The sequence below is a fragment of the Pan paniscus genome, chromosome 12, assembly GCF_029289425.2.
Source record: "Pan paniscus chromosome 12, NHGRI_mPanPan1-v2.0_pri, whole genome shotgun sequence".
Lineage (NCBI taxonomy): Eukaryota > Metazoa > Chordata > Mammalia > Primates > Hominidae > Pan > Pan paniscus.
Genome location: NC_073261.2, coordinates 82,029,996 through 82,055,833, shown reverse-complemented (window position 1 = coordinate 82,055,833; position 25,838 = coordinate 82,029,996). Strand labels below are relative to the sequence as shown.

At 39.6% G+C, this 25,838-nt stretch overlaps 2 protein-coding genes across 11 annotated transcripts in view; one reads left to right on the top strand and one right to left on the bottom strand.

The window, feature by feature from the left end:
* Positions 1-11,169, bottom strand: part of PREPL (prolyl endopeptidase like) — a 46,212-nt gene extending 35,043 nt beyond the window's left edge. The window contains exons 1-2 of one of the 7 annotated variants that reach the window (XM_055108019.1): positions 10,569-11,169; positions 8,546-9,087 (exon numbers count right to left, since the gene is read on the bottom strand). In XM_055108019.1, coding sequence (XP_054963994.1) covers positions 8,546-8,764 — 219 coding nt within the window. In that variant the 5' untranslated portion in view covers positions 8,765-9,087; positions 10,569-11,169. Of the gene's footprint in view, positions 1-8,545; positions 9,088-10,424 lie in introns of all 7 variants that reach the window. The other 6 variants (XM_003822650.4, XM_003822648.6, XM_008976234.5 and 3 more) reach the window with 6 other exon arrangements.
* Positions 10,833-25,838, top strand: part of CAMKMT (calmodulin-lysine N-methyltransferase) — a 413,124-nt gene continuing 398,118 nt past the window's right edge. For all 4 annotated transcript variants that reach the window (XM_063594979.1, XM_034953047.2, XM_008976233.4 and 1 more), the window contains exons 1-2: positions 10,833-11,189; positions 21,755-21,927. In XM_063594979.1, the coding sequence (XP_063451049.1) occupies positions 10,833-11,189; positions 21,755-21,927 (530 nt within the window). The remainder of the gene's footprint in view (positions 11,190-21,754; positions 21,928-25,838) is intronic.

Here is a 25,838-nt window from a genome sequence, read left to right as displayed (position 1 = left end):
TGGCTAGGCTGGTCTGAAACTCCTGACCTCAGGTGAACCACCCGCCTCAGCCTCCCGAAGTGCTGGGATTACAGGCTTGAGCCACTGGGCCTGGCATCTCCCTGGCTTTTTAACACTGGCAGAGCTCAATTCCTGCACTAAGTACTTCTCTTCTTTGCAGTCTGCACTAATTCCCTTGGTGATCTCATCCAGTCATGACCTTAAATACTATTTATATGCTGAGGACTCCCAAATTTACAGATGTAGCCTGAACAACCCTGAACAAGATGAACTTGTATATCCAACTGACTACCCAACATTTTTACTTAGATGTCTAATATGCCAAAAAATGTCCGAATCTGAACTTTAAATCTCCCCATATATCCCTTGCCCTATTAAAAAAAAAAAACAAAACCCTGTTCTCCAGGCAATCTTTCCAATTTACATAAATGACAAATCTGTCCTCCCAGCTACTCAGGCTTAAAAACATTACAGTTGGCTTTGTCTTTTTCTCTTGCCACAAACAACTGGTCTGCTAAATCCTGTCAATTCTACTTTCAACATATATTTAGAATCTGACCACTTCTCACACTTGGACTGGACTACTCGGCTAGTATCATCATCATTTCTCCCTTGGATTACTGCAAAAGCCCAAAAGCTTTCTCTGCTTCTGTGCTTGCCTCCCGGTCTATTTTCAAACAAAGGAGCTTGTGTGAGTCTGAAGTCAGATTATGTTACTCCACTCAAAACCCTCCAGTGGTTTCCCATCTTGCTCAAGAGGAAAAGCAAAAATTCTTACAATGGTCTACAAAGTCCTAAAGAATCTTGTCCCATTACATTGATGACCTAATCTACTGCTACACGCCAAGCCCACTTATTCCAGTTAATCCATACTTGATGTTTCTTGAACATATCAAGCTTGCTCCCATATCAGTTTCTTAGAACTTGGGCCCTATGCCCAAATACCTCCTTAAAGCTATTGCTCAAATGTCATCTTCTAAGTTAGGCCTTTCCTAACCATTTTACTAAAATAACACCCCTCCCTATCCCCACACTGCCTATTCACATCTTCCCTGTCTTTTTTTTCTTTTCTTCTTCGCCATAACTATCGCTTTTGACCCACTTTGTATTTCATTCATGTAATTCTTTTTATTGAGAGATGAGGACTTGCTTGTGTCCACCTCAGTTGGAGTGCAGTGGCATGATCTCGGCTCATTGCAACCTCTGCCTCCTGGGCTCAAGCAATTGATCCTTCATCTCAGCTCTCAAGTAGCTGAGACTACAGGCGCCACCATGCCCAGCTAATTTTTGCATTGTTTGTAGAGACAGAGTTTTGCCATGTTGCCCAGGCTGTTCTTGAACTTCTGGGCTCAAGCAATGAGCCCACCTCAGCCTCCCAAAGTATATTACAGGCATGACCCACTGCACCTAGCCTTGTTCATGTAATTCTTTATTCTTTCCCTTTTCCTTTCTCAAGTAGGATGGTAAGCTTCACAAAGGCAGGGATTTTTGTTTATTTTGTTCAGTGTTATATCTCCAGTGCCTAGAATGGTGCATAGCAAGTGTTCAACAAATATTTGCTGAGTTGAATAAAATTCAGACAGCATAAAACATAAAATGAAAAAAACATATTTAACAAAAGATATCATAAACTGATAAGAAATACTAATAGGACACATATGGAGAAGATATCTACAGCACATCTAAAAGACAAAGGACACGTAAAGAAATCTTATGAATCAGTAAGAAAAGGACAGACAATTAAAAGAAGGTCAAAAGACAAGAATAGACATTCAAGAAGAAAAACCATAGGATCAACAAATGTAAGAAAAGATGCTCACTGGCCATGAGTGGCAGCTCATGCCTGTAATCCCAGCACTTTGGGAAGCTGAGGCAGGAGAATTGCTTGAGCCCAAGAGCTTCAGACCAGCCTGGGCAACATAGCAAGACTCTGTCTCTATTTAAAAAAGTTTTGGATTTTGGAGCATTTCAGATTTTGGATTAGGGATGGTCTACCTGTACTACAAGATATTAAAAAAGAAAGGTACTGTGAATTAGGCTAACTTAGGTCTACTTCTGACTCTGTTTTCTTACTTAACTTTAGGCTCTGTGGCTTTAGTTTCTTCATTTGTTTAGAAAGAATTCACACGCTTCCTGATTTTAAGACTTATTACAGGCCAGGCGCAGTGGCTTATGCCTGTAATCCCAGCACTTTGGGAGGCCAAGTCGGGCAGATCACCCCGAGGTCAGGAGTTTGAGACCAGCCTGGCCAACATGGTGAAACCCCGTCTCTACTAAAAATAAAAAAAAAATTAGCTGGGCATGGTGGCAGGCACCTGTAATCCCAGCTACTCGGGGGGCCTTGGCAGGAGAACTGTTTGAATCTGGGAGGCAGAGGTTGCAGTGAGCTGAGATGGCACCACTGCACTGCAACCTGGGCGACAGAGCGAGACTCCATCTCAAAAATAAATAAATAAATAAATAAAACGTATTACAAAGCTATAGTAATTAAATGTGTAGTACTGGCATAATGACAGACATATAGAAAAATAAGATGAAAGTGAGAGTCAAGAATAAACCACTGAATTTATGGTCAGTTGATTTTCAGAAAGGACACCAAGACAATTCAATGGAAAAAGAACACTCTTTTCAACAAATGTTGCTCAGACAATGGATATCCACAAGCAAAATAATAAAGTTGTACCCCAATCCCTTGCACTATAAACAAAATGAACTCAAAATGGGTCATAGGGCTGGGCATGGTGGGTCACACATGTAATCCCAGCACTCTGGGAGGCTGAGGCAGGAGGATTACTTGAACTTAGGAGTTTGAGACAAGCCTGCACAACAAAGTGAGACCCTGTCTCCACACACACAAAAAATCAAAAAATTAGCTGGGCATAGTTGTGGGCCCAGCTACTTGCAAGGTAAGGCAGGAAGATAGCATAAGCCCAGGAGGTTGAGGCTGCAGTAAGCCATGTTTGTGCCTCTGCACTCCAGCCTGAGCAACAGAGTGAGGCCCTCTCTCAAAAAAAAAAAAAAAAAAAAAGTATCAAAGACCTAAAGAAAGAGCTCAGATGGGATGATTTCTGGGGTATGTTTTCTAGCAATAAAATTTATGGTTATATGAAAAGAAAAAATGCATTAATTTAACTATTAATTCATTCTATAAACACGTTGCTTATCTACAATGTGGCAGTCATTATGCTATGTGCTGGCAAGATGTGTATTATAAAATTCTTGTCTTTAAGGACCTCCCAATATAATGGGGAGACAGGAAAACTTTAAAATGATGTAGTAATAGCAGAGAGGTAAATATAGTGATTTGACTCCTATGGCTTCAACTGCTATCTACATGTAACAACTCTCCCCAAATTCCAGACTCATATATCCAACTGCTACTGAAATCTCCACTTTACTAGTGAGTTATATTTATCCTTTCCTCTTCTTCTTTTTTTTTTTTTTGAGATGGAGCCTCGCTCCCATCACACCAGGCTGGAGTGCAGTGGCACGATCTCAGATCACTGCAATCTCCACCTCCCGGGTTCAAGTGATTCTCCTTCCTCAGCCTCCCGAGTAGCTGGGATTACAGGCATGCGCCACCAGGCCCGGCTAAAATTTTTGGATTTTCAGTAGCAATGGGGTTCTGCCATGTTGGTCAGACTGGTCTTGAACTTCTGACCTCAGGCAATCCACCCACCTCAGCCGCCCAAAGTGCTAGGATTATAGGCGTGAGGCGCCACGCCCGGCCTTCTTCACCCTTAAGATCTGAATATCAGTAAGGTTACATACATGATTGTGAAATAAGTCCATCTGAAACATAAAGATAAACCAGGTACGTTTTAGAATTTTGAGATTTTGGAATGTTAACTGGGTACCTTATCTCAGTTTACAGGGGAACAACACTCTAATCAAATGCAGTAACGTTTTAGAGCCAAACATCTACTAATTGGGATAAAGATCGTAATAGCTTTGTGTCAGTTTAGGTCAGGTTTTGCCCATTCTCAATACCCTCCAATCAGTTAAAAAAAAATCGTTTGTTTTCTAACAGGCTTTTGGATTTTAGAATCCAAAGAGATGAGGAATTATCACTCAAGCTCTCTAGTCTTCCATTAAGATGTCTCAAATAAAATGTAATCAGGGCCAGCTGCGGTGGCTCATGCCTGTAATCCCAGCACCTTGAGAGGGCAAGGCAGGTGGATTGCTTGAGGCTGGGCTTCCAGACCAGCCTAGCCAACATGGGGAAACCCTGTCTCTACTTAAAATATAAAAAAATTAGCTGGGTGTGGTGGCACATGCCTGTAATTCCAGTTACTCAGGAGGCTAAGGCACGAGAATCACTTGAGCCTGGGAGGTGGAGGTTGCAGTGAGCAGAGACTGTGCCACTGCACTACAGACTGGGTGACAGAGTGAGACAATGTCTCAAAAAAAAAAAAAAAAAAAAAAAGCAATCACCCTGTAAAGACTCTCATCTTCACTCATCTGAGTTACTGACAAGGCTTCCTACTTCCAATTTATTCTCTATTCTGTCAGAGTGATTCTTCTAAAATGCAAATCTGATTGCGCCTACATTTTTCAATAACATTCTACTGCTTAAAAGGATGTAGCTCAAACTTTTTGCAAGATATACAAAACTACATATATATAATATATATAATATATATAATATATATAATATATATTATATATATTATATATAATATATATTATATATAATATATATTATATATATTATATATAATATATATTATATATAATATATATTATATATAATATATAATATATATTATATATAATATATATTATATATATTATATATAATATATATTATATATAATATGTATATATACACACACACACACATATGAATATGAGACTATTGCAGGAGCTGCTAACCTGTATTGTAGAAATAGGCAAATGACATGTTTAACCAAAGGATTTAGTCTTCTCTCCTTAATTATACAATTTCATTTTTGTATCTTGTTCAAATTATCACTATTAAAGATTTTGGGAATTATTTTTTAGGCAGAGCAGAGCAGGATGATGTGAAAGATAAAGAAATGTGATATCTGGATGGATGCTAGTCTTTGAATATCACTGGCTGGCTTGTAAGTATAATAGAATAAGTTCATCTTGCCATCTGGCTAATGTAAAATGGAAAGCTGAGGTACTTGCCAATAAGAACTGCAGAACTGAATGAATTCAATAAGGTTTAGATCGGCAACACTTGATCATCAAACATTTCCAGTTTCTAAATACAGGTCCACTGTCAGTCAAGTTGTGAGTTCCAGAATTACCTGATGTGAACTTCAAAAAACAGATCTGGGGCCGGGCATGGTGGCTCACTCCTGTAATCCCAGCACTTTGGGAGGCCGAGGCAGGTCGATCACCTGAAGTCAGGAGTTCGAGACCAGCCTGACCAACATGGTGAAACCCTGTCTCTACTAAAAAATACAAAAAAATTTAGCTGGGCATGGTGGTGGACGCCTGTAATCCCAGCTACTTGGCAGCTGAGGCAGGAGAATTGCCTGAATCTGGGAGGTGGAGGTTGCAGTGAGCCAAGATCATGCCATTGCACTCCGGCCTGGGCAACAAAGCAAGACTCCCTCTCAAACAAACAAACAAACAACAGATGTGTAGGCCTCAACCATAGAGATTTTCATTACGCAGATGTGGGGTGAGATCCAGGAATCTGCATTTCTAAAAAGCTCTCCAGGATTTCTGATATACAGTTAGACTGCAGAAGTTGATACTGAAGAGTCTCCAAACTTATAGGCAGTAATTCGTTGCTAAGGTAACAAGAGGTATAGAATCATGAAATTTTAGCACCTGTAAGACTTTCTACAGAATGACAAGTTGAAACTCCCTATTTTTTTTTTTTTTTGAGACAGGGTATCCTTCTGTCACCCAGGCTGAAGATCTCACTGTGCCTCAACCTCACTGCAGCCTCACTGCAGCCTCGACCTCCCAGGCTGAATCAATCATCCCACCTCAGCCTTCCAAGCAGCTGGGATTACAGGCGTGCGCCACCACACCCAGCTAATTTTTAGTCTTTTTGGTAGAGTTGGGGTTTTGCCATGTTGCCAAGGCTGGTCTTGAATTCCTGGGCTCGGACAATCTGCTCGCCTTGGCCTCCCAATGTTCTGGGATTACTGGCGTGAGCCAGTATGCCTGATCAGAACTCCCTAATTTTTTCAGTCAGGAAAATTAGGAGTCCTGATTAGTTCAGTCACACCAATCGTGGCTAGATCTTTTGCCTTCTAACATTCCCACTACACATGCTACTTTTCTGTTCCTTAGTTAACTTATATAGGTAATAGCTCTTTAAGCAGACATTTTAATTTACCTAAAAGCAGTAACTACTTTTTCTACTTTATTGCACCCTATAAAAGTGGACAGAGTTGGAACTCAGTGGATGCTTGCTGAAAGAAGGAAATGTGCATTCTTCTCTACAGGTGTTTTCACAGCTGCAGGGGCATCTTTATAAAGCTTCCCCAGGTCTCAGTGATAAAGACCATGGCTTTTATATTACATCATTTCTCATAGAGGGAATGGTTGATACATGACATGTGACAGCAGGATTACTTTATCAGGTAAAGGAATTACTAAATGAACTATTAATACTTGGAGTTATTGAGTCAGGTTAAAGTTTCCAGGTAGTGGGAATCTATAAAAGAGAACAGAAAAGTTGCTTCAGGAACAAATGGAGGGAAAAAATAGTCAACCTTCTGTTTAGAATGTGAGCTAATATCACAGCTGTTACTCTGATGGTAATTCCTGCCTACTATTTATAAACTAAGTGTTAAGACAAAGTACGACATGATAAAATGTTCTAAACACAATGCAAAACAAAACAACCTAAAGGTCCAAAATTTAGTTCAATAGGTGAAATTAAAAATTTTATCTTTCTGAAGTAGGAAAGAGGTACAAAAAACACAAAAATGAAATAAAAAGAAGTTATAAAGAATTTCTAAATGAGTAAAGAAAGTACTAAACTAAGGCAAGACACTACAAAAAGGAAAAGAATTTCAAAGACTAAAACATAAACAGTAAAAGTCTAGGAAGACTAGGGGGCTAATATATAAAATGTTAAAAGCAAAAGAGACACACACAACACCTAAATAGGTATCAGCTAAGATAGCGGCAAAAATTGAACAAAAACTAGAAAAACTGAGTAAAATTAGATTGAAAAGATAGTTTCTAAAATGAGAAGAATCTGCCCAAGTGTCCATCAATTAGAGGAATGGATAAACAAAATGTGGTTTATACATACAAAGGAATATTATTCAACTATAAAAAGAAATGAAGTTATGATACATGCATACAACACAGATGAACTTTGAAAGCCACTGAATTGCATACTTTAAAATGGATCAAGTGGAAAACTTTGTTATACATATATTTTACCCGAAGAAAGGAGGAAGCCAAAACATACTAAAAGAAAAATCAGTATGTGACAAAACCAGAAATTAAAATAAAAAAAAATTAAAATCATAAATTTGTGAAACTATTGCAAGAATACCACCCCCAAATATCATTAAGGAACCTAAGGAACATAAGAAGTAAAAGGTAGGAGAGGGATGTCAAAGCAGCAGCAGCACAAATAGATCATTTAATCCTACTTACTGTAGGATGACCATATAATTTACCATTCTAACCAGGACACTTTTGAAAGGAAAGGGGACACTATTAATAATTACACAGGGACAACAGGTGTAGGCTGGAGCTGTCCCAGGCAAAAGTGGTTATGTGGTTACTCTCTATATAAGGGCAATCAGGTCCTTAACGTTGAGTTCACGCCCACAGCTTGGGGTCTGGCAGAAGTACAATACTCTGACAGTGTGTTCCTGAATGACTCAAGTGGTCAAAAACGCAAGATTATTTATCATTTTTTTACAGAGAAATAAAATACAATTCATGGCCTTTACTGAAGTTTACTGATTCGTGATTCATAAAACAATTAGGGTATCATTAGATTTTATTAAGAGCTATAATTTAGTGTTCTAGGAATTTTAGAAGGCCGAATTATACTTTGAAATGCACTGGCAGGCATACTAAGGAAGTCCTGAGGTGAATCATTTTTTATAAACCTACATTTTTATATATTACATTAGAGCCCTATAAATATATGTATACACTTTTTTTTTTTTTTTTTTTTGAGACAGAGTCTCCCTGTCACCCAGGCTGGAGTGCTGTGGTGCGATCTCAGCTCACCGCAACCTCTGCCTCCTGGGTTCAAGAGATTCTCTGCCTCAGCCTCCCAAGTAGCTGGGATTACAGGTGGGTGCCATGACGCCTAGCTAACTTTTGTATTTTTAGTAGAGACAGGGTTTTACCATGTTGGCCAGGCTGGTCTCGAACTCCTGACCTCAGGTGATCTGCCTGCCTCGATATATATACTCTTTTATACTTACTTTTGACTAGAGACAATTGAGACTTGAAAATTAGAAAAATCAAGTTAGAATTACTGAGAAAATTAGTAGCTCTGATATTCTACCCATTCTTTATTTTTAAATTAAAATTAATCTTAATGACCTACAAATAGGTTAACTTAAACAGTCCATACCTTACATGAGAAGCTCCGACTTGGGATGTTTCTTGCTAACTCTGATATCTTGGGTTTATTCTGAAGACACTTGGTTAGGTGATATTTTTTCAATTTTATTCTATTGTAATAATGATCAGCGAAGTTATAGTGATTCAAATGCTGTTTCTGCATGCATTTTCCAAGGTGAGGAATACTATACTTCAAAGCTTGGAGAAGTAATTTGGTCTTCTGCTGCATGATATCAAAGTCCCTGGTTTATGCTCCTTTTGGGGCTGCCAGCACACGAATGATTTTATAGGTATGATTACAGAGTAGTGGGTTCTCAGAGTAACTAAGATCAGCAGTTCTCATCCCTCCTTTTCAGGGCCATGCCCCACTTAGGTTATGAATAACTTCAGACAGCTGATAACTTAGGCTAACTAAATCTAAAAACCTGTGTAAGTTAAAGTTTCATTCAAATCATAATTCTTGGCAGATGTGACTTAAATGTCTCATTTGTAAAGTTAATCCTATCAGGCTCAAACTGTGCAGCACTGACTCTGGCACACATAGGGGTTAAACTAAAACAAAAAACAAAACAAGAAACAAAATAAAAATTTGCAAATAAGTACACAGACTTAATGGGGTATCTCAGGAACTCAGGGCTGTAAAAGGTAAAAAGCCCTTTGGTCTTACATAATTATGAACATATCTTTGGTATATATGTGGAAGATAAACTGGAAAAGCCTAATTATTTAATAAAGGTGGGGGAGGGAAGATTATTGTTGAGTGTTAACTAACTGCCAGGTGCTTTTATCTTGTTTGTCTAATTTAAATTTTATATGGACTTAATAAAGTAGATATTACAATGCACATTTTACAGATTGCCAAACTGTGGCTGTGGGAGGTTCTAAGCAACTGTTCCAGGTCACTTGGACAGTAACCTGTATAGCAAAAAATCCAATTTGGTTTGGTTCCAAATACTGGACATACTCAACTTCGGATTTTTAATGTTAAAAAGGTATTTAGCGCTTTAATTAAAAACAACAAAAAACCCCTGCAAGATGCACAAATAAAATGTAAGGCCATCTCTGGTTTGTCAGGAGGTAGCTTTTATTAACCTTGATTGCTAATAAGTAGTTAAGAGTCAGAGAGACCTGGGTTGAGGTCTTAGCTCCTACACTTAACTGTGTCTCCGGGCCTCAGTTTCTTCATCTGCAAAAATGAAATGACACCATTTACCTTCTAGGGTTGTTGTTGTAAAGACAAAATGAGACAGCTTAACGTTAAGACCATACAGTGCCTGGCACATAGTGACCACTCAATAAATGGCAGTTGCTATTATTTACGACAGGAATAATCTAGGTATGTTGCACACCGCTGAATGTCATTATGGAAGTCTTCCACAAAATGCCCCCTGGTATCAAAGGTAGAATGCTACGTCAAATTTACCATAGATCAGATGTGCTACGACGCCCCCGCCCCCCTTAATCCCTTTCCATGTCGCAACAAAATAATGGGCGATTGGGGGTAGGGGAGCAACACTAGTTTACTAGCCGACACTAGTAAAAAAAGGGGAAAAAAGACCCGAATAACAAGGGCCTGCAAAGGTCCTACATCACCACGTTCCCACAGCCTTTATCCATCCATCTTTCATCCTCAAGAAGACAGTATGCAAGGCTAGGATGGGGGTGGGGTAGATAAATGGGTGTTCTCAGGAGAACCTATTCGTTTTCCCCGTGCAACTCTCCACGCCAGGGATGAGGCGATCTGAATGCAACAGGGAGAGGGACCAGGTGACACGCACGCAGTGCCGGGACATTAGTCAAAAAGCGAGGACCTGGGGACTGAGGGGGGGGTGGCTGGGCGGGGGGAGAAAGGGGAGAAGGAAAGAGACCAGCACACCCCCCAAACATACGCAAATTGAGAGAATCAGTCCGGCTCTGGACACAAACCAGTGAAGACAGGCCGGAGAACCTGAAGCTCTCAGAGGGGAGCAGGTGTCACCGCAGGCAAGTCCAGCCGAAGTCTGCGTTCCGCAGCCCACAGAACGACAACCTACCCAGAGCCGCCTAGAGCTGGTTTGCAGCACGCCGATCTACGTAACCTCAATCTAGCACCAGCAACAGGCAGATTTCGCCATCTTTGTTGTGGTCAAGGAGTCTTCTTGGGTTCCTGGGTTCTTTAGTCTCGAAATATATAAGACTTTTCGTTCTTCGCTAGTCTTCTGAGCTCGAGATGAAGCACAGAAGGCTAAAACAATGAGGGACAGCGTTCCAGTAGCCCTGCCACAGCTCTCTCATCCTCTGGTCCGCCCTCACTCAAGATGGCTACCAGCAAAATGGTGCAATGGCGTGACAGCGCGGCCCTGGTTGCCAAGGAGATGCGAGTACCGGAAATGCGGAATTCGGGGAGAGCGCGCATGCCTGGTCCGGTGGAGGGGGGGTGCCGGGCGTCACAGGTCCTGACAGGGAAGAAGTTGGCAGGTCCTGGCAGGGGACGAGCTGCGGCGGTGGCACCTCCGGGTGTGGAAGGCTCCAGTGAGATGGAGTCGCGAGTCGCGGACGCTGGGACCGGCGAGACCGCGCGAGCAGCGGGCGGGGGTCCGGCAGTTGGCTGCACCACTCGGGGGCCCGTAGTCTCGGCGCCCCTGGGAGCCGCCCGGTGGAAGCTCCTGCGGCAGGTAAGGGAGAATCTGCTCGCCTCACCTTTGCCTCTGGTCACTCCTCTCTCACGTACCGGGGGAGCGACTGTTCGCAGCTCTTTCCTCTTGGCAGCTCTGGGAGACCCTTCTCAGTTTGCCGGGAGCCACCTGCGAAGCTCCCCCTCGCTTCACCTAAGCGTCCCATCCAAGAGGAGGAATCATGTGGGGTTGGGTGGGGAGCGGGACAGCCAAGGCTGAGCTCCTGGGAAACTCAGATCGAAGTAGAAGAACCCCTTCTAGACATTTTTCTGCGTCTGGGGGACTTTTCCCCTTCTCGCCAGTCTCTGGTGCGCCCGCCGCTCCCCACTGCTCTTTTCCTGCTTCTGTTTTGCCTCCTTCCCCAGTTTCTTCTAGCTTAACTCCCAGCCTGGTTCGAGTTACCGATATTCGTCTGCACCCTCTGGCCCCGTCTTTTGCCCAGCGTGGTTGACTATGCCGGGACTGAGACACGGCATGCGTTCCCTCGGCATCTTCCGTACAGCGGAGCGTGCAAGGAGTAGGAAAAGCTGATACCCTCTCTCACTGAGGTCTCAAAGTTAAATGATTATCTTGTAGTTTATAGTGATCAGCGAGATTCTCCGTGTCCAAGGTGGGCTAGTCAAAAGTGTGTTCGTTTTTGAATGATGGTATCTTCTGGTACTTCAAAGTTTCTGCTGTTACTTACAACTTCACTCTTGCAAGCTTGACGGAAGTTCTGATTTATGATCACTCACATTCTTCGCTCACTTCTTGAAGTGAAGTCTGGTTATTGTTTTTGCATACCAGTGTTATGCCTCTGCCTGAAATTTTCTGCCGAAAACTTTACTCAGGAGGACATTTTTCCATTTCTGACAGTTGTGTTTGGAAAAGAGTTTCCCAGCTATTGCCACTTTACTTGAGATTGTGCTTTTAGTATTTTGGGGATCACTTTGTTTGCAGTTGCCTTGAGTCACCTTTTCATACAGTGGTCTTTTAGTGCTTTTAGAGTTATGAGTTAAGTAGATCATCAGAGTTAATTAAGATTTATTTGCTGATACATTGACAGTCTTTCCAGACCAGTAATGATCTGGTTTTGCTATTGTTACAAATGGTATTACACGATAAGAAAATGCATGTCCTCACAGATCATCATAGGAAGTATCTATAATAAAGTAAATATCTATTTTTTTTTAATAGTGACCACTGAAATGAGATCTTGCGTGAGCTGGGGAGAGTGGACTCAACCCCCCTTCCCCCCTCCTTTTTTTTGAAATGAAGTTTCCCTCTTGTTGCCCAGGCTGGAGTGCAATGGCTGCCATCTCCGCTCACCACAACCTCCGCCTCCAGGGTTCAAATGATTCTCCTTCCTCAGTCTCCCCAGTAGCTGGGAATACAGGCATGCACCACCACGCCTGGCTAATTTTTTTTTTTTTAAGTAGAGACGGGGTTTCTCCATGTTGGTCAAGCTGGTCTCGAACTCCCCACCTCAGGTGATCCACCCACCTCGGCTTCCCAAAGTACTGGGATTACAGGCATGAGCCACCGTGCCCGGCAACCCCCCTCTTTTTTTTTTTTTTTCGATACAGAGCCTTACTGTGTTGCCCAGACGTGAGTGCGGTGGCGCAATCTCGGCTCACTGCAGCCTCCGCCTCCCTGGTTCAAGCAATTCTCCCGTACTCAGCCTTCCGAATAGCTGGGATTACAGGTGCTCGCCATTACGCCCAGCTAATTTTTGTGTTTTTAGTAGAGACGGAATTTCGCCATGTTGGCCAGGCTGGTCTGAAACTCCTGACCTCAGGTGATTCACTTGCCTGGCCTCCCGAAGTGCTGGGATTACAGGTATCAGCCACCATGCCTGCCACGCCCACCGCCCCCACCCTTCCTTTTTTTTTTTTTTTTTTTTTTTTTTTAAATAAGATAGAGTCTTGCTTGTTGCCCAGGCAGGTAACTCCTGGGCTCAAGCAATCCTCCCACCTCAGCCTCCTGAGTAGTTGGGATTACAGGGGTATGCCATGATACCTGGCTTTCAGTGATTCTCAGTATAGTAAAAACTACAGCACTTATGTTCATTCTAAATTGCGGTCTAAATGAAAACAATGACAAGTTTCAGCTGTGGCTGTTACATGAAGTCCCCACACGTTCTGACATCGAAACTTTTGGTATATATCTGCCTGCTTAGAGTCTTTTTATCTTCTCTACTTGGTGAATGATTGTTCATTCTTCACACTTCCATTTCAAACTACTCTTCTGTGAAGCCACCCCTAATGCCTCTGGGCTAAGTTAGACCCTCAGCCCACTCTACCAGTGAGCCCTTTATATTATTTTATGATCATGTGATCAGGGTCTCTTTTTCTTACTAGAATGGGCATTCTCCCTGGGAAAAGGTGATGTTTTATTAATTTACATCCTCTGCACCTAGCGCAGGGCTTGGTTAATTGATTTTTAGTAGATGTTGTTAAGTGTCTGTGGAAAGCCTGAGAGTAAGGACAGTCTTTAAGTGGCGCATAGCACCTAGTCCTTAGTGTATTTTATCAGTAAGCTATTGCTAAGTAAGAACCGCAACATCACAGTGGCATACAACAGTTAGTATTTATTTTGTTGGTGCATCTGGGGGCCACCTGGGAGCTGACCGACATAGGCTGTAGTCATCTGGGTATCTCTATGATGCACATGTGGTCCATATGTCTCTAATCTTTGGACTAGTGGGCTAAAGTCCTCATGGTGATAGCAGAGGTATAAGAGCAAGGCCAACCACAGAGACACATTTTAAACCCCTGCTCACATCATGTGTTTATTTCCTATTGGCCAAAGTAAGATATTTGGCAAAGGCCAAATTCAAGGGGCAGGGAAATACAACTCCTTCCTTGGAGGTGACAAAGAGGAAGTGAATATTTTTCTATTACAATTTAATCGATCACATATATTAAACATTTACAAGCTCTTAGTAAATGTATTTCAAATGAATGAACCATTCCTATCTTATATGCATCTAGTACTGGAAAACTATAAGGAATCTAAGCAGTGCTAGAGATATGTGACTCCTTTTCTCGCTCGTGGGACATCTGAAGAACATCTGCTCTGTCTACTTGTTTTTTCCTTTAAAATTCTGTCTTTCCATTACCCTATAGAGCTCCAAGGCTGTCTCATGGCCTTTTACTTTATGTTAACTATTCAGTATTTTCTGTGTTTTGTAATTAACAAAACATAGGTTTTGAGAGAAAACCTGGTTGACCTAGTGCATCATTTGGTTCCAGGTTACATGGTAAGTTGCCAAGATTTGAGTCAAGCGAGTACTTAAATTAGATGAGGTCTGGAAGTTGATGAATCAATATCAGTAGAGGTTATGGATGTTGTTCTGTTTTCCTCTTTGTTGAGTCTCATTACATGTTGACAAAGATGGCCACTGGCAACTCCGGGCTTTCATATCCATCCAGCTAGTAATCCAGAAGAAATAACTCTTTTCCCCAACATCCAAATCATTTCCTCCAAAGGACTCTGATAGGCCAAGTTTAGACCAATTGCTGTGTCCAGAATGGGGCACTTTGGCTAACCTGGGTTATCAGCCCACCCTGTGGCAGGTAAGGTAACAACCTCACTAGAATTACATAGAGTGAGGGAGGGGCAGTTCCTAAAAGGAGGCAATGTAGGGCAGATGAAAAAGTAGCAATGACTGTTACACACGTATTTACAAACCACCTACCGAATGAAAAATCTTGCCTAGAGGTATGAATACTTGGCTGAAGAATCTGATTATGGAATATTTCACAGTTCAGTTTATATCAAAGCAGGATGCTTTTTCCTGGATTGGCTAATTGAAAAAGTTGGTTAAGAGGTGAATTGTAATAACGATACATATTCCAAGTGAAGTTATTTTCTGAGTGTCAAATCTTTCTAGATATTTGTAATTCTTCAAATGTTTATAGTTGGCTTCCAACACCTAAACTGATAGTAAACTTTTAAGCAACTTACCTTTATCTTTCTCAAACATTCAACTTGGCTTTTAGGGTAACGATAACTCCCTTTCAGCTCTATGTTATTAGTTTTGTAATATTTAATTAATGACAAGTTAAATATTTAATTGACGACAAATTTAATTTGTTATTTTGAAGAATAAGTAGAATAAAAAGGTTTGTGAAGAAGCACAGTTAACTTGGCAAGCATACAACTTGACACTGGCGTCAGATGCATCTAAGTCTTGATCCAGTCCTAGGTCTACTACCACGTACTGGATGCTCTTCACTGATCTATATCAAGTATTTAGATTGTTTTGGAATGTATTTTTGTTTCACCTTTATTCTTGACTTTGTTTTATATGCTTACTTTTGCTTTCTCTTTTTCTTCGTAAATGTTATCTTGTTGTATTGTTCATCTTTTTAAGCCATCTTGAATCCTTTTGGTAATAGTTGTCATATAAGTCTTCCATAAGTTGTTGGAATTTGGACAACTTTTTACTTTCTAACCTCAGTTTTCTCTTCACTTAATGGGAGTGATAACACATACTTTGGAGGGTTGTTTTGAGTATTTGAGATAATATTTGTAAAATGTTTAGCTTGGAATCTGCCACATCATAGACTCAAAATAAATAGCAGCTATTGTTATTATTATTATTATTATTTGAGACAAAGTCTCACTCCATCATCCAGGCTGAAGTGCAGCAGTGTGATCTCGGCTCACTGCAACCTCCATGTCCTGGGTTCAAACGATTCTTGTGCCTTAGTCTTCTGAGTAGCTGGGACTACAGGTGCACACCACCACGCCTGGCTAATTTTTGTATTTTTTTTGGCAGGGATGGGGTTTTGCCATGTTGCCCAGGATGGTCTCGAACTCCTGAGCTCAAGCAATCTGCCCACCTCAGCCTCCCAAAGTGCTGGGATTACACGTGTGAGCCACCATGCCCGGCCTGTTGCTGTGTCTTAAAAACGGGAAACACTATAGCTTCTGCATGTAAAGGATAAGGTTTTCTGGTTTTTACTTGCATCCGTGAGCATAGATTCATATATAAATATAGGGATTCAGAATTCTGTTAACTGTCCTCTTAACTGTAGAGTAACTGGAATTGGCCATTTTTGTTGAGTGGATCCCAAATGTCAGTATCTACAGGTCTTTTTTTCTTGTTCCAATATCCGAGAAAGGAAACCAGGTTAAGTATCCCTAATACAAAAATTAAAGATCTTAAATGCTTCAATATCCGAAACTTTTTGAGAGCCGACATGTTGCCACGAATGGAAAATTCCATGCTTGACCTCATGTGACAAGTCGCAATTAAAATACAGTCAGAACTTTGTTTTATGCATAAAATTATTTTAAAAATTATATAAATTGCCTTCAGGCTGTGTGTATAAGGTATATATGAAAAACAAACGAATTTCATGTTTAGACTTGGGTCCCATCCCAAGCCTTCTCTTTATGTTTTGCAAATATTCCCAAATCCAAACAAATCCAAAATCTGAACACATTCAAAATCCAAAACACTTCTGGTTCCATTTTGGATAAGGGGTACTCATTCTATATTGCACTCTCCTCTCTGGCAGATATAAGACTAGCTGCCTATTATCTGGAAGCTAAGTGAAGGAAAGGGATATTGATCAGAATGAAGAGCCTGTTATACTACTTTAAGCTGTACTTGATGTTTAAGATCAGAACTGTTACTCATCTTCTCTAGAAATGTATCTATCAAAGTACCATTGTGGGGAAGTGTGGTTGCCTGGTGTTGATGATGTAATCAGGGCATCTAGCTACTCTTCTAAAAGATTTTCAACCAATACTTTTGTGTTTAGCCTTACTCCTCTACCCATCTGGTCTTCATAAGTGTTTCTGTATAGTTATGATCAGTTTAGTTAGTTCTGGAGTAAACAAACATTTCAGGTTAATAAATGGGTCTTTGACTTCCATTGTGTTCAGTTGCATACGTTGTTTACCTAATGGGTTTAGGGACCTTAGGACTTGATGTCTTTTTTTTCTTCTTCTGATACTTAATCTTTTGACATGAACTTATTTGGTATAGCATTGATATTTGACTAAATAGCTCATTGACTTACTTAGGAGAATGAGAAAATGCCTTGACTATTCCTTCACCCCAGATAATTTCATTTGAATATTATTTAATTATATAACATGGGTATTTGAAGGAGGTCTTCTAAAAGTGGTAGATGATAAGGTTATAACTTGATGGGAGATTTGAGTATCCCCTCAGTTCATTAAACTACCAATATTATTGATGGCCTTAAAATAACTGAATCTTCTTTTTAAAGCAATGTCAAAAGTAATTTGACTTGATTTCCTATTGCAATTACTTTTACCTAACATGGATTATATAAATGTCTTATTTGTTCTAAATATGTTGCCTGTTACTTTCATTGAGTATTAGCTTGTTGTCATATTGTCGATCATGTAGAACACGTTGTCATACTGTAGATCATGCAGATCATACTAAACTATGTAAGCCCCTTCCAGTATTATACATGTGGTGACTTAAATTATTTTTTACATTAGCGGTTTATGGTACCATTACCTTGACATCAGAGTACCTTGGTGCCATTACCTTGACATCAGAGTAATTTAGACTATTAAAAGGTATTTACTGTTTGGAGTTTAATTGGGCAAGATTGAAGATAATTTATAATGTCTACATTTTATATTTTTAAAAATTTAATACTTGGTTTTTTCCTAAGAGTAAGCTCTGTTGAGTAGTTTGTTTTTCTTCCTGTTGCCCATAGTTGACAGACTATAATAAGACCCTGTATTATTATTATTATTTTTAAACAGAATCTTGCTCTGTTGCCTGTGCTGGAGTGCGGTAGTGCAATCTGGCTCAAACAATTCTCATGCCTTCTGTGCCTTCTGCCTCCCAGGCTCAAGCAGTTCTCGTGCCTCAGCCTCTCAAGAACCTGGGATTACAGGTGCATGCCATGCACCACCTAATTTTTGTATTTTTAGTAGAGATGGGGTTTCATCATGTTGCCAGGCTGGTATCGAACTCCTGGCCTCCAGTGATCTACCCACCTTTGCCTCTGAAAGTGCTGGGATTACAGGCATGAGCCACCATGCCTGAACAAGACCCTGCTTTTGATTAAGTCTTTTAAACAATTAAAAATAAATAAAACCTTCAAAGAGAGAGACTACCTTTTCCTATCCTCCATTTAAAAAACTAACCTTCTAAAACTTCTACATAGTATATAAAATTTAAACATTTTTCCTATGAAATATATTCATACTGATATATTTTCTTGATTGTTTTGATCTCAGTTTGCCCTTCTACACATAAGATTTATGCATCTTTGGAATAAGGGTTCCTTTTTTGAAAATAGAAACCACTCTAGCTACTTTAAGCAGAAGGGGGTTTAGCATAGTGAATTAAGTGCTTACAAAATCACTGGAGAAACAGTCTAAGAGTGAATCCCAGAACAACAGAGTGCCAGAACAGTATAAAGCTGAAACTGGCCAGCCAAGTGAAATACTACCTCTACCACAATAAAGAACCTGAAGCTGTCTCCAGGATTACATCACTTTAGCTGTGATCTTTGGTGAACAGGAAGCTGCTGTGCCATAACTATAGATTCTAGAAGCAAAGTATGCCATAACTATAGATTCTAGAAGCAACCAGGAGAAGTGATGCCACTTGTGCTCCCTCTCACTCTCCATTAAATTAGAGAGTCAACACTGGAACCTCTGTTAAAGCTGCTTCAGAAAAACCAAGTATCTTTACAACTATTCTAAGCAGCACAAGTTGGTTGTGAATTATAGTTAACACCATCTTTCCTTGTTTCAAATCTCATGTTAGTGCATCTAATTAGTTAAACCAAAATCACATCTGAAACTTTGGCTGCTAAGGATTCCAGGAAATACAGCTTCTAGCTTTCCAACTCTATAAAATAGAAAGGGATCTTGGAAGCTGGAATGGATAGGTGATGCCGGTTTATCATATTCTCTACAAGCAGAGGTGTTAAGAGTTTAGGGTCTGTAGTCAGGCAGCCTGGATTTTAACCTTGGGTTTGCCTCTTGTGAGCCCTCTGACGTTGGGCAAATTGCTTAACTGCCCTGTGTTCTAGTTTTTTCTCTCACGTAGTAGATATCTATCCCATAGTGTTGTTTGAGTATTTAATGAAGAATGTGGTAAGACTTGCATTAATTCTTACTCAGACATGTAATGTAATTTTCTTGTAAGCAATCTAGGCCTGGAGTTTTCTTTGTGGTAAGTTTTATATTTATGAATTCAGTTTTTGAAATAGTTTAGACTATTCGGATTTTCCATTTCTTCTTGTGTCAGTTTTAGTAGTTGTGTTTTTCTAGGAATTTGTCCATTTCATCTAAATTTTTAAAGTTAGTTTTCATAAATATCCCTTTATTATTATTTTTTAATGTCTACAGGATTTATAGTAATCTCCCTGTATCACATTGATACTTCTTCCTTTTTTCTTATTAGTCTTATTAAGGATTTATCAGTTTTATTAATCTTTTCAAAGAAACAACGTTTAGTATTATTGATCCTCTCTCCTGTGTTTGTGTTCTACTTCATTAACCTGTACTCTTTTAGGGATCTATTTTGCTTATTTTTCAAATTTTTGCAATGAATGCTTATTAACTTTTGGCCTTTCTATATTTTTTTCTGTAAGCCTGGATTTAGCTGCATGTCATATGTTTTGAAATGTATTTCTATTGTCATTCAATTCAAAATACTTTATAATTTTCTTTGTTTTTTCAGAGATAGAGCCTCACTCTGTTGCCCAATTTGGAGTGCAATGGCTTGATCATTGCTCACTACAACCTCAAACTCCTATGCTCAAGCAATCCTCTTGCCTCAGCTTCCTGAGTAGCTAGGACTACAGGCAGACACCACCACATCCTACTAATTATTTTTATTTTAAAATTTTTTTGAGGCAGAGTCTCGCTGTTGTCAACCAGGCTGGAGTGCAATGGCACAATCTCGGCTTACTGCAACCTCTGCCTCCTGGGTTCAAGCGATTCTCCTGCCTCAGCCTCCCCATTAGCTGGGATTACAGGCCCCCGCCACCACACCTGGCTAATTTTTGTATTTTTAGTAAGGATGGGGTTTCACCATGTTGGCCAGGCTGGTCTCAAACTCCTGACCTCTGGTGATCTACCCGCCTCAGCCTCCCCAAAGTGCTGGGATTACAGGCATGAGCCACTGTGCCCAGCCTATTTTTATTTTTTGTAGATATGGGGTCTTGCCATGTTGCTCAGGCTGGTCTGGAATTCCTGGCCTCAAGCAGTCCTCCTGCCTCAGCCTTCCAAAGTGTTAGGATTACAGACATGAGCCACTGCACCTGGCCTATAGTTTTTATTATGTGTTCTTTTTCTGTTTCACAGGTTATTTATAAGTACATTGCCTAGTTTCCAAATATATTTGGCTTTTCAAATATCTTTTTCTTTATTTTTGTTTGCTTATGAGTCCGAAGTTATTTTATATCTAAGATTTTTCTATCATGGGAAATATAAAACATATATAAAGCTAGAGAGAAGAATACAATAATCATTCAGGTACTGATAAGCTTCAACAATTTTAACTCATGAACAGCTGTGTTTATTCTCACTTCTCCCATTGCCCCACCAACATTATTTTGAAGCAAATCTCAGATGTCATTTTTTCTTTAAATATTTCATTATGAACTTATAAAAATGACATTAAAAAATCACAATACCACATCAACCCAGAATAATTAATTGATGTCATGAAATATCTGATCAGTTTTCAAATTTTCCCCATTTTGTCATAATTTTTCTTTATAATTTGATTATTTTGGAGGAGGATCCAAATAAAATCCAAGCGTTATTATTGGTTGATATGTCCCACACTTAAAAACCTGGCTTTCAGCAACACCAGCAAAATTATTCATTATGCTAAAACATACATACCTTGCATACTCAATATACCTCCCCATTCCTAGGTAAGCTTTGAAATTCGACGTTTCTCTCCTAGCTCCATAGGTTGTTAAAGAAGCAGCTTATCTTCTTGGTTCTTTCTTTTGGAATTGACAAATATCCCCAGGAGAAAAGTGGTTGCAAAAGTCAGAGTAACCTTTGTAGGTTTTCTCCTTTTAAAGATATGAGACTGCAAGCCAAGTGCTGTGGCTCACATCTGTAATCCCAGCACTTTGGGAGGCCAGGGTTGAAGATCAGTTGAGCCCAGGAGTTTGAATCCAGCCTGGGTAATATAGGGAGACCCCAACTCTACAAAAAATTTAAAAAATTAACCAGACGTGGTGGTGCATACTTTTAGTTCCAGCTGCTAGGGAGCCTGAGGTAGGAGGATCGCCTGAACCCAGCTGGGTGACAGGCTGGGTGACAGTGAGGCTGCGTGACAAAGTAAGATCCTGTCTCAAAAAATAAAAAAAAGATATCAGACTTGTAAATCTTCACTGTCTTTGCTCTCTGATGTCTTCAAGTAATGCTTTAAAATATTTTGTTCATCTTTTATAGTTATCTTCAGTAGGAGATATATCTGAATTATCTAATCTGCCATTATTAGAAGGGAAAGTCCCCTTACCACTTAAATTTTGAACATTTTGAACACTAAACTTACTATATGTTTAGATAACATGACTGCAATATTTGGCTTTATTTCAAAGGTTCTGAAGCAAAAACACCTGGATGATTGCCTGCGACATGTATCTGTAAGAAGATTTGAATCATTTAATCTGTTTTCAGTAACAGAAGGCAAAGAAAGGGAAACTGAAGAGGAGGTTGGTGCATGGGTCCAATATACAAGCATCTTCTGTCCTGAATACAGTATCTCCTTAAGGTAACCATTATTCTAGTTAAGATTTTGTAAACACTAGATTTCTCTTGGATAAGAAAAACAATCTAATAAGAATCATCATTATTTATTCTATTGAGTTTACGGGCAATCTTTTTCAGAACTTAGGTTTTACAACTTGTTTTAGGAAATCCTGCTATTTTAACTGGGTCTTGCTGTATTATCAGACTAAAGGAAACAAATTCTCACAAATATAGTGGCATTTGAAGATAAGGTGGTTGCAAATCAAAGGGTTCATTTAAACATTCTGTCATAGCATTTGTTTATGACAAAAAGCCATGTTTGTTCTGAGGCAAAGAAGGAGCTGAAAGTGAAAACAGAATTTTTCCAAACTACCCTTCAAGTAGTAATCTGAAAAATCAAGCTTTGGTATTTTTTCCATTTATTTATTTTTTTATTACTTTCAGAATAGAATCAATCTTAAGACTAAAGGAGAAAATTCAACTGAAAACACTGATATTGTAAGAAGCGTATGGACTGTTCTGACTTTAAAAATCGTTAGAAAAGAGACAAGAGAGTTACAGACTGCAATAACAAGATACCATTTTACTGAATTAATTTTCTCTCACAGTTATGTTCTAGCATGTTGCAATATTACTGTAGGTGTTTGATTTTATAAAATCTGCCTTTTCTGACAGTATTTCACATTTTGAAAGGGAGGGAGGAGCACATTTACAGTAACTGTAAGAAGAGCAAAAAACATTTTAAGTGTAAATGTGACTGAATAAGGTTTAGGTGAGGCTAGGAATAATTTTAAGAAAAAAATTTTCACAAAGGGTATCTTTTTATAGTATATGTTTCTCGAGCTATTTTAGTTTACAATATCTAAGCTTTAAAATATATCATAATAGCTAAAAATTTGGGATTTGGATAAAAATTGACTAGGTTGGGCAGGAAAGAACAATTAGAATCTGGTTTTATAATATTATTTTACTGAAAATGCCGGCTGGGCGCAGTGGCTCATGCCTGTAATCCTAGCACTTCAGGAGGCCAAGGTGGGTGGATCACTTGACCCTAGGAGTTCAAGACCAGCCTGGGCAACATGGCAAAACCCCACCTTTACAAAAAATACAAAAATTAATTGGGCATGGTGGCATGTGCCTATGGTCTTAGCTACTCCAGAGGCTGAGGTGGAAAGATTGATTGAGCCCGGGAGGTTGAGGCTGCTGTGAGCTGTGCCATTACATTCTAGCCTGGATGACAGAGTAAGACTCTGCCTCAAAAAAAAAAAAAAAAAAAAAAAAAAAAAAAAAAAAAAAATCAAAGTAAAGAAAATGCCAAATAAAATATATAAACTTACAGATTTTGGGGTGTACCTGTACATTAATTATGAGATTCTCATTAGGATACCCCAACTGCTTTGCCTTTTGATGGAGATAATCAGTTTTGTCCTTGATGAGAAAGGAAAGAAAGGTATATGCTTACTCTGTGTCAGGTACAGAGCTAGGTGTTTTGTTGTATTCCATTTCAAGTGATCCTTACAATAACTTTGTGAAGCAGGAATGGAAATGATTAAACATTTAGAAGGAAATGAAAGACAAGAAAGGACAGAGTGATCCAGTAGGGGTCTTTAGGTATAAAGTTCTAAAACTTATCTTCTGCATCCACTGGTGAAAAGAGACAATAAGTATAAATTATAGCAATAATAATTTCCTGACATCTTCAAGGCCCTGGTAAGGGTTAGCCAGTGAGAATGTGAAATAGTCTCTTCTTGAGATCTTTCAAAGCAAGTCATGGTTATCCACTTGTAGAGATGATCCTCATGTAGTACTATCCAGAGCCCAAGCTATAGAGTAAATTGGGACTCCTTTCCAACAGCATTGTTCTTTGTGATATATCTTCTTGTGATATATGAAAGAATAAATGTATATCTATACAAATATGACATTGAGTTGGAAAAAAGACACGTGACTGAGCTAAAATTTTGGCTTCATTGGCTGCCAAGATTTTTTTTTTCAAACTAGTTAGTATCTGTCCACATTAGTGCAAAAATAACAGTACTTTGGGAGGCCGAAGCAAGAGGATCACTTGAGGCCAGGAGTTCAAGACTAGCCTTGGCAACATAGGGAAACCCTGTCTCTACAAAAAATTTTAAAAATTAGCCAGGGGTGGTGGTATGTGCTTGTAGTCCCATGTACTCAGGAGGCTGAGGCAGGAGAATCCTTACAGCCCAGGATTTCAAGGCTGCAGTGAGCCATGATCATGCCACTGCACTCCAGTTTGGGTGATAGAGCGAGACCCCTTTAGGGATTACAGGCTTGAGCCACCATGCCTGGCCAGGGTTTCTGTTTTTTTGTTTTGTTTTGTTTTTTAATATTACTTGGAATAGCCCAAAGCAGTGGTTTAGAAGTAGTTTTGCAATGAAGTGGAGTACTCTCATCTTCCTCTATATTTTTTAAGTTTGTTTAATCAGCAGTAATGACGATTGAAAAAAAAGGGATGAATAGTGTTAAATTCAAACCAATAAATATTTAATAGCACCTTCTATATATATATAAAAAAACAGAAAGAAATATAAATATACAATACTATGCTTAAGGAGCTGAAATAGATAAAAGTTAAATAATAAAAATAATTAAATAAGGAAAGTTAACTATTCAGCGTAAGAACTCTCACCAGGCTGTGCGTAAGTACTTTCAAAATGAGTGGAATACTCACACTTAATAGAAGTTTAGAGGTAGGAGTGAGTTTTGGAAATGATTTTTTAAAAAACTGGATCTGGAAGTACTTGAAAGTTCTGGGAGAAGGGGATGCCCAGATGATGGCAAAGGTACTAGAAAATACACAGGGTAAGAAAGAGCAAGACAGAATCATCAGAGGCTACTGAGAAGAGGCCATTGCAGTCTTTAGCTGGAGGAATGATTATCAATATATATTATATGGTGGATCTGCTCCAGGTTCTTGGTTTTTTTTTTCTTTTTAGAGAAGGAGTCTCAATCTGTCACACAGGCTGGAGTGCAGTAGCCCATTCTCAGCTTACTGCAACCTTTACCTCCAGGGTTCAAGTGACTCTCCTGCCTCAGCCTCCTGAGTAGCTGGGATTACAGGTGTGTGCCATGACACCTGGCTAATTTTTTTGTATATTTAATAGAGACAGGGTTTCACCATGTTGGGCAGGCTGGTTTTGAACTCCTGAAATCAAGTGATCCACCTGCCTTGGCCTCCCAAAGTGCTGGGATTACAGGTGTGAGCCACCACGCCCAGCCTGCTCCAGGTTCTATTAAGGGGCTAAGCATTGGAGATTTTGGGCTGGGCACAGTGGCTCATGCCTGTAGTTTCAGCACTTTGGGAGGCTGAGAAGGGTGGATCACTTGAGCATAGGAATTTGAGACCAGCCTGGCCAACATGCTGAAATCCTGTCTCTACTAAAAATACAAAAAAAATTAGCTGGACATGGTGGTTCATGCCTGTAATCCCAGTATCCCAGTTACTCGGTGGCTAACACATGAGAATTGCTTGAACGTGGGAGGTGGAGGTTGCAGTCAGATGAGATTGTGCCACTGAACTCCAGCCTGGTGACAAAGTGAGACTCTGTATCAAAAAAAAAAAAAAAAAAAAAAAATAGACACTGGGGATGTTACAAGTTCCTCACAAATCATAATTGTAAACCCCATTTTCACTTTCTCAGTTCTTATCGCCTAGGATCACCTGCCACAGCTTAACAGAGATAACACACACAGGGTGATCAGCACTTGTTATCAATACTTATTAGTTTTGTCTATCTTAAACTTTTGCTACCCATTCATTTCTGTCTCCTTAAAGTTTTATTAGAGTTGAAATGAATACCCACAAGAGGGTTAATGCCTAGGTATTTGTGAATTCAAAATACCTAGTTGTATCTTGTTTATATAAGCAGTGACCTTAAAAACTTTGACCATTATTTTCTGTCAGCCTTA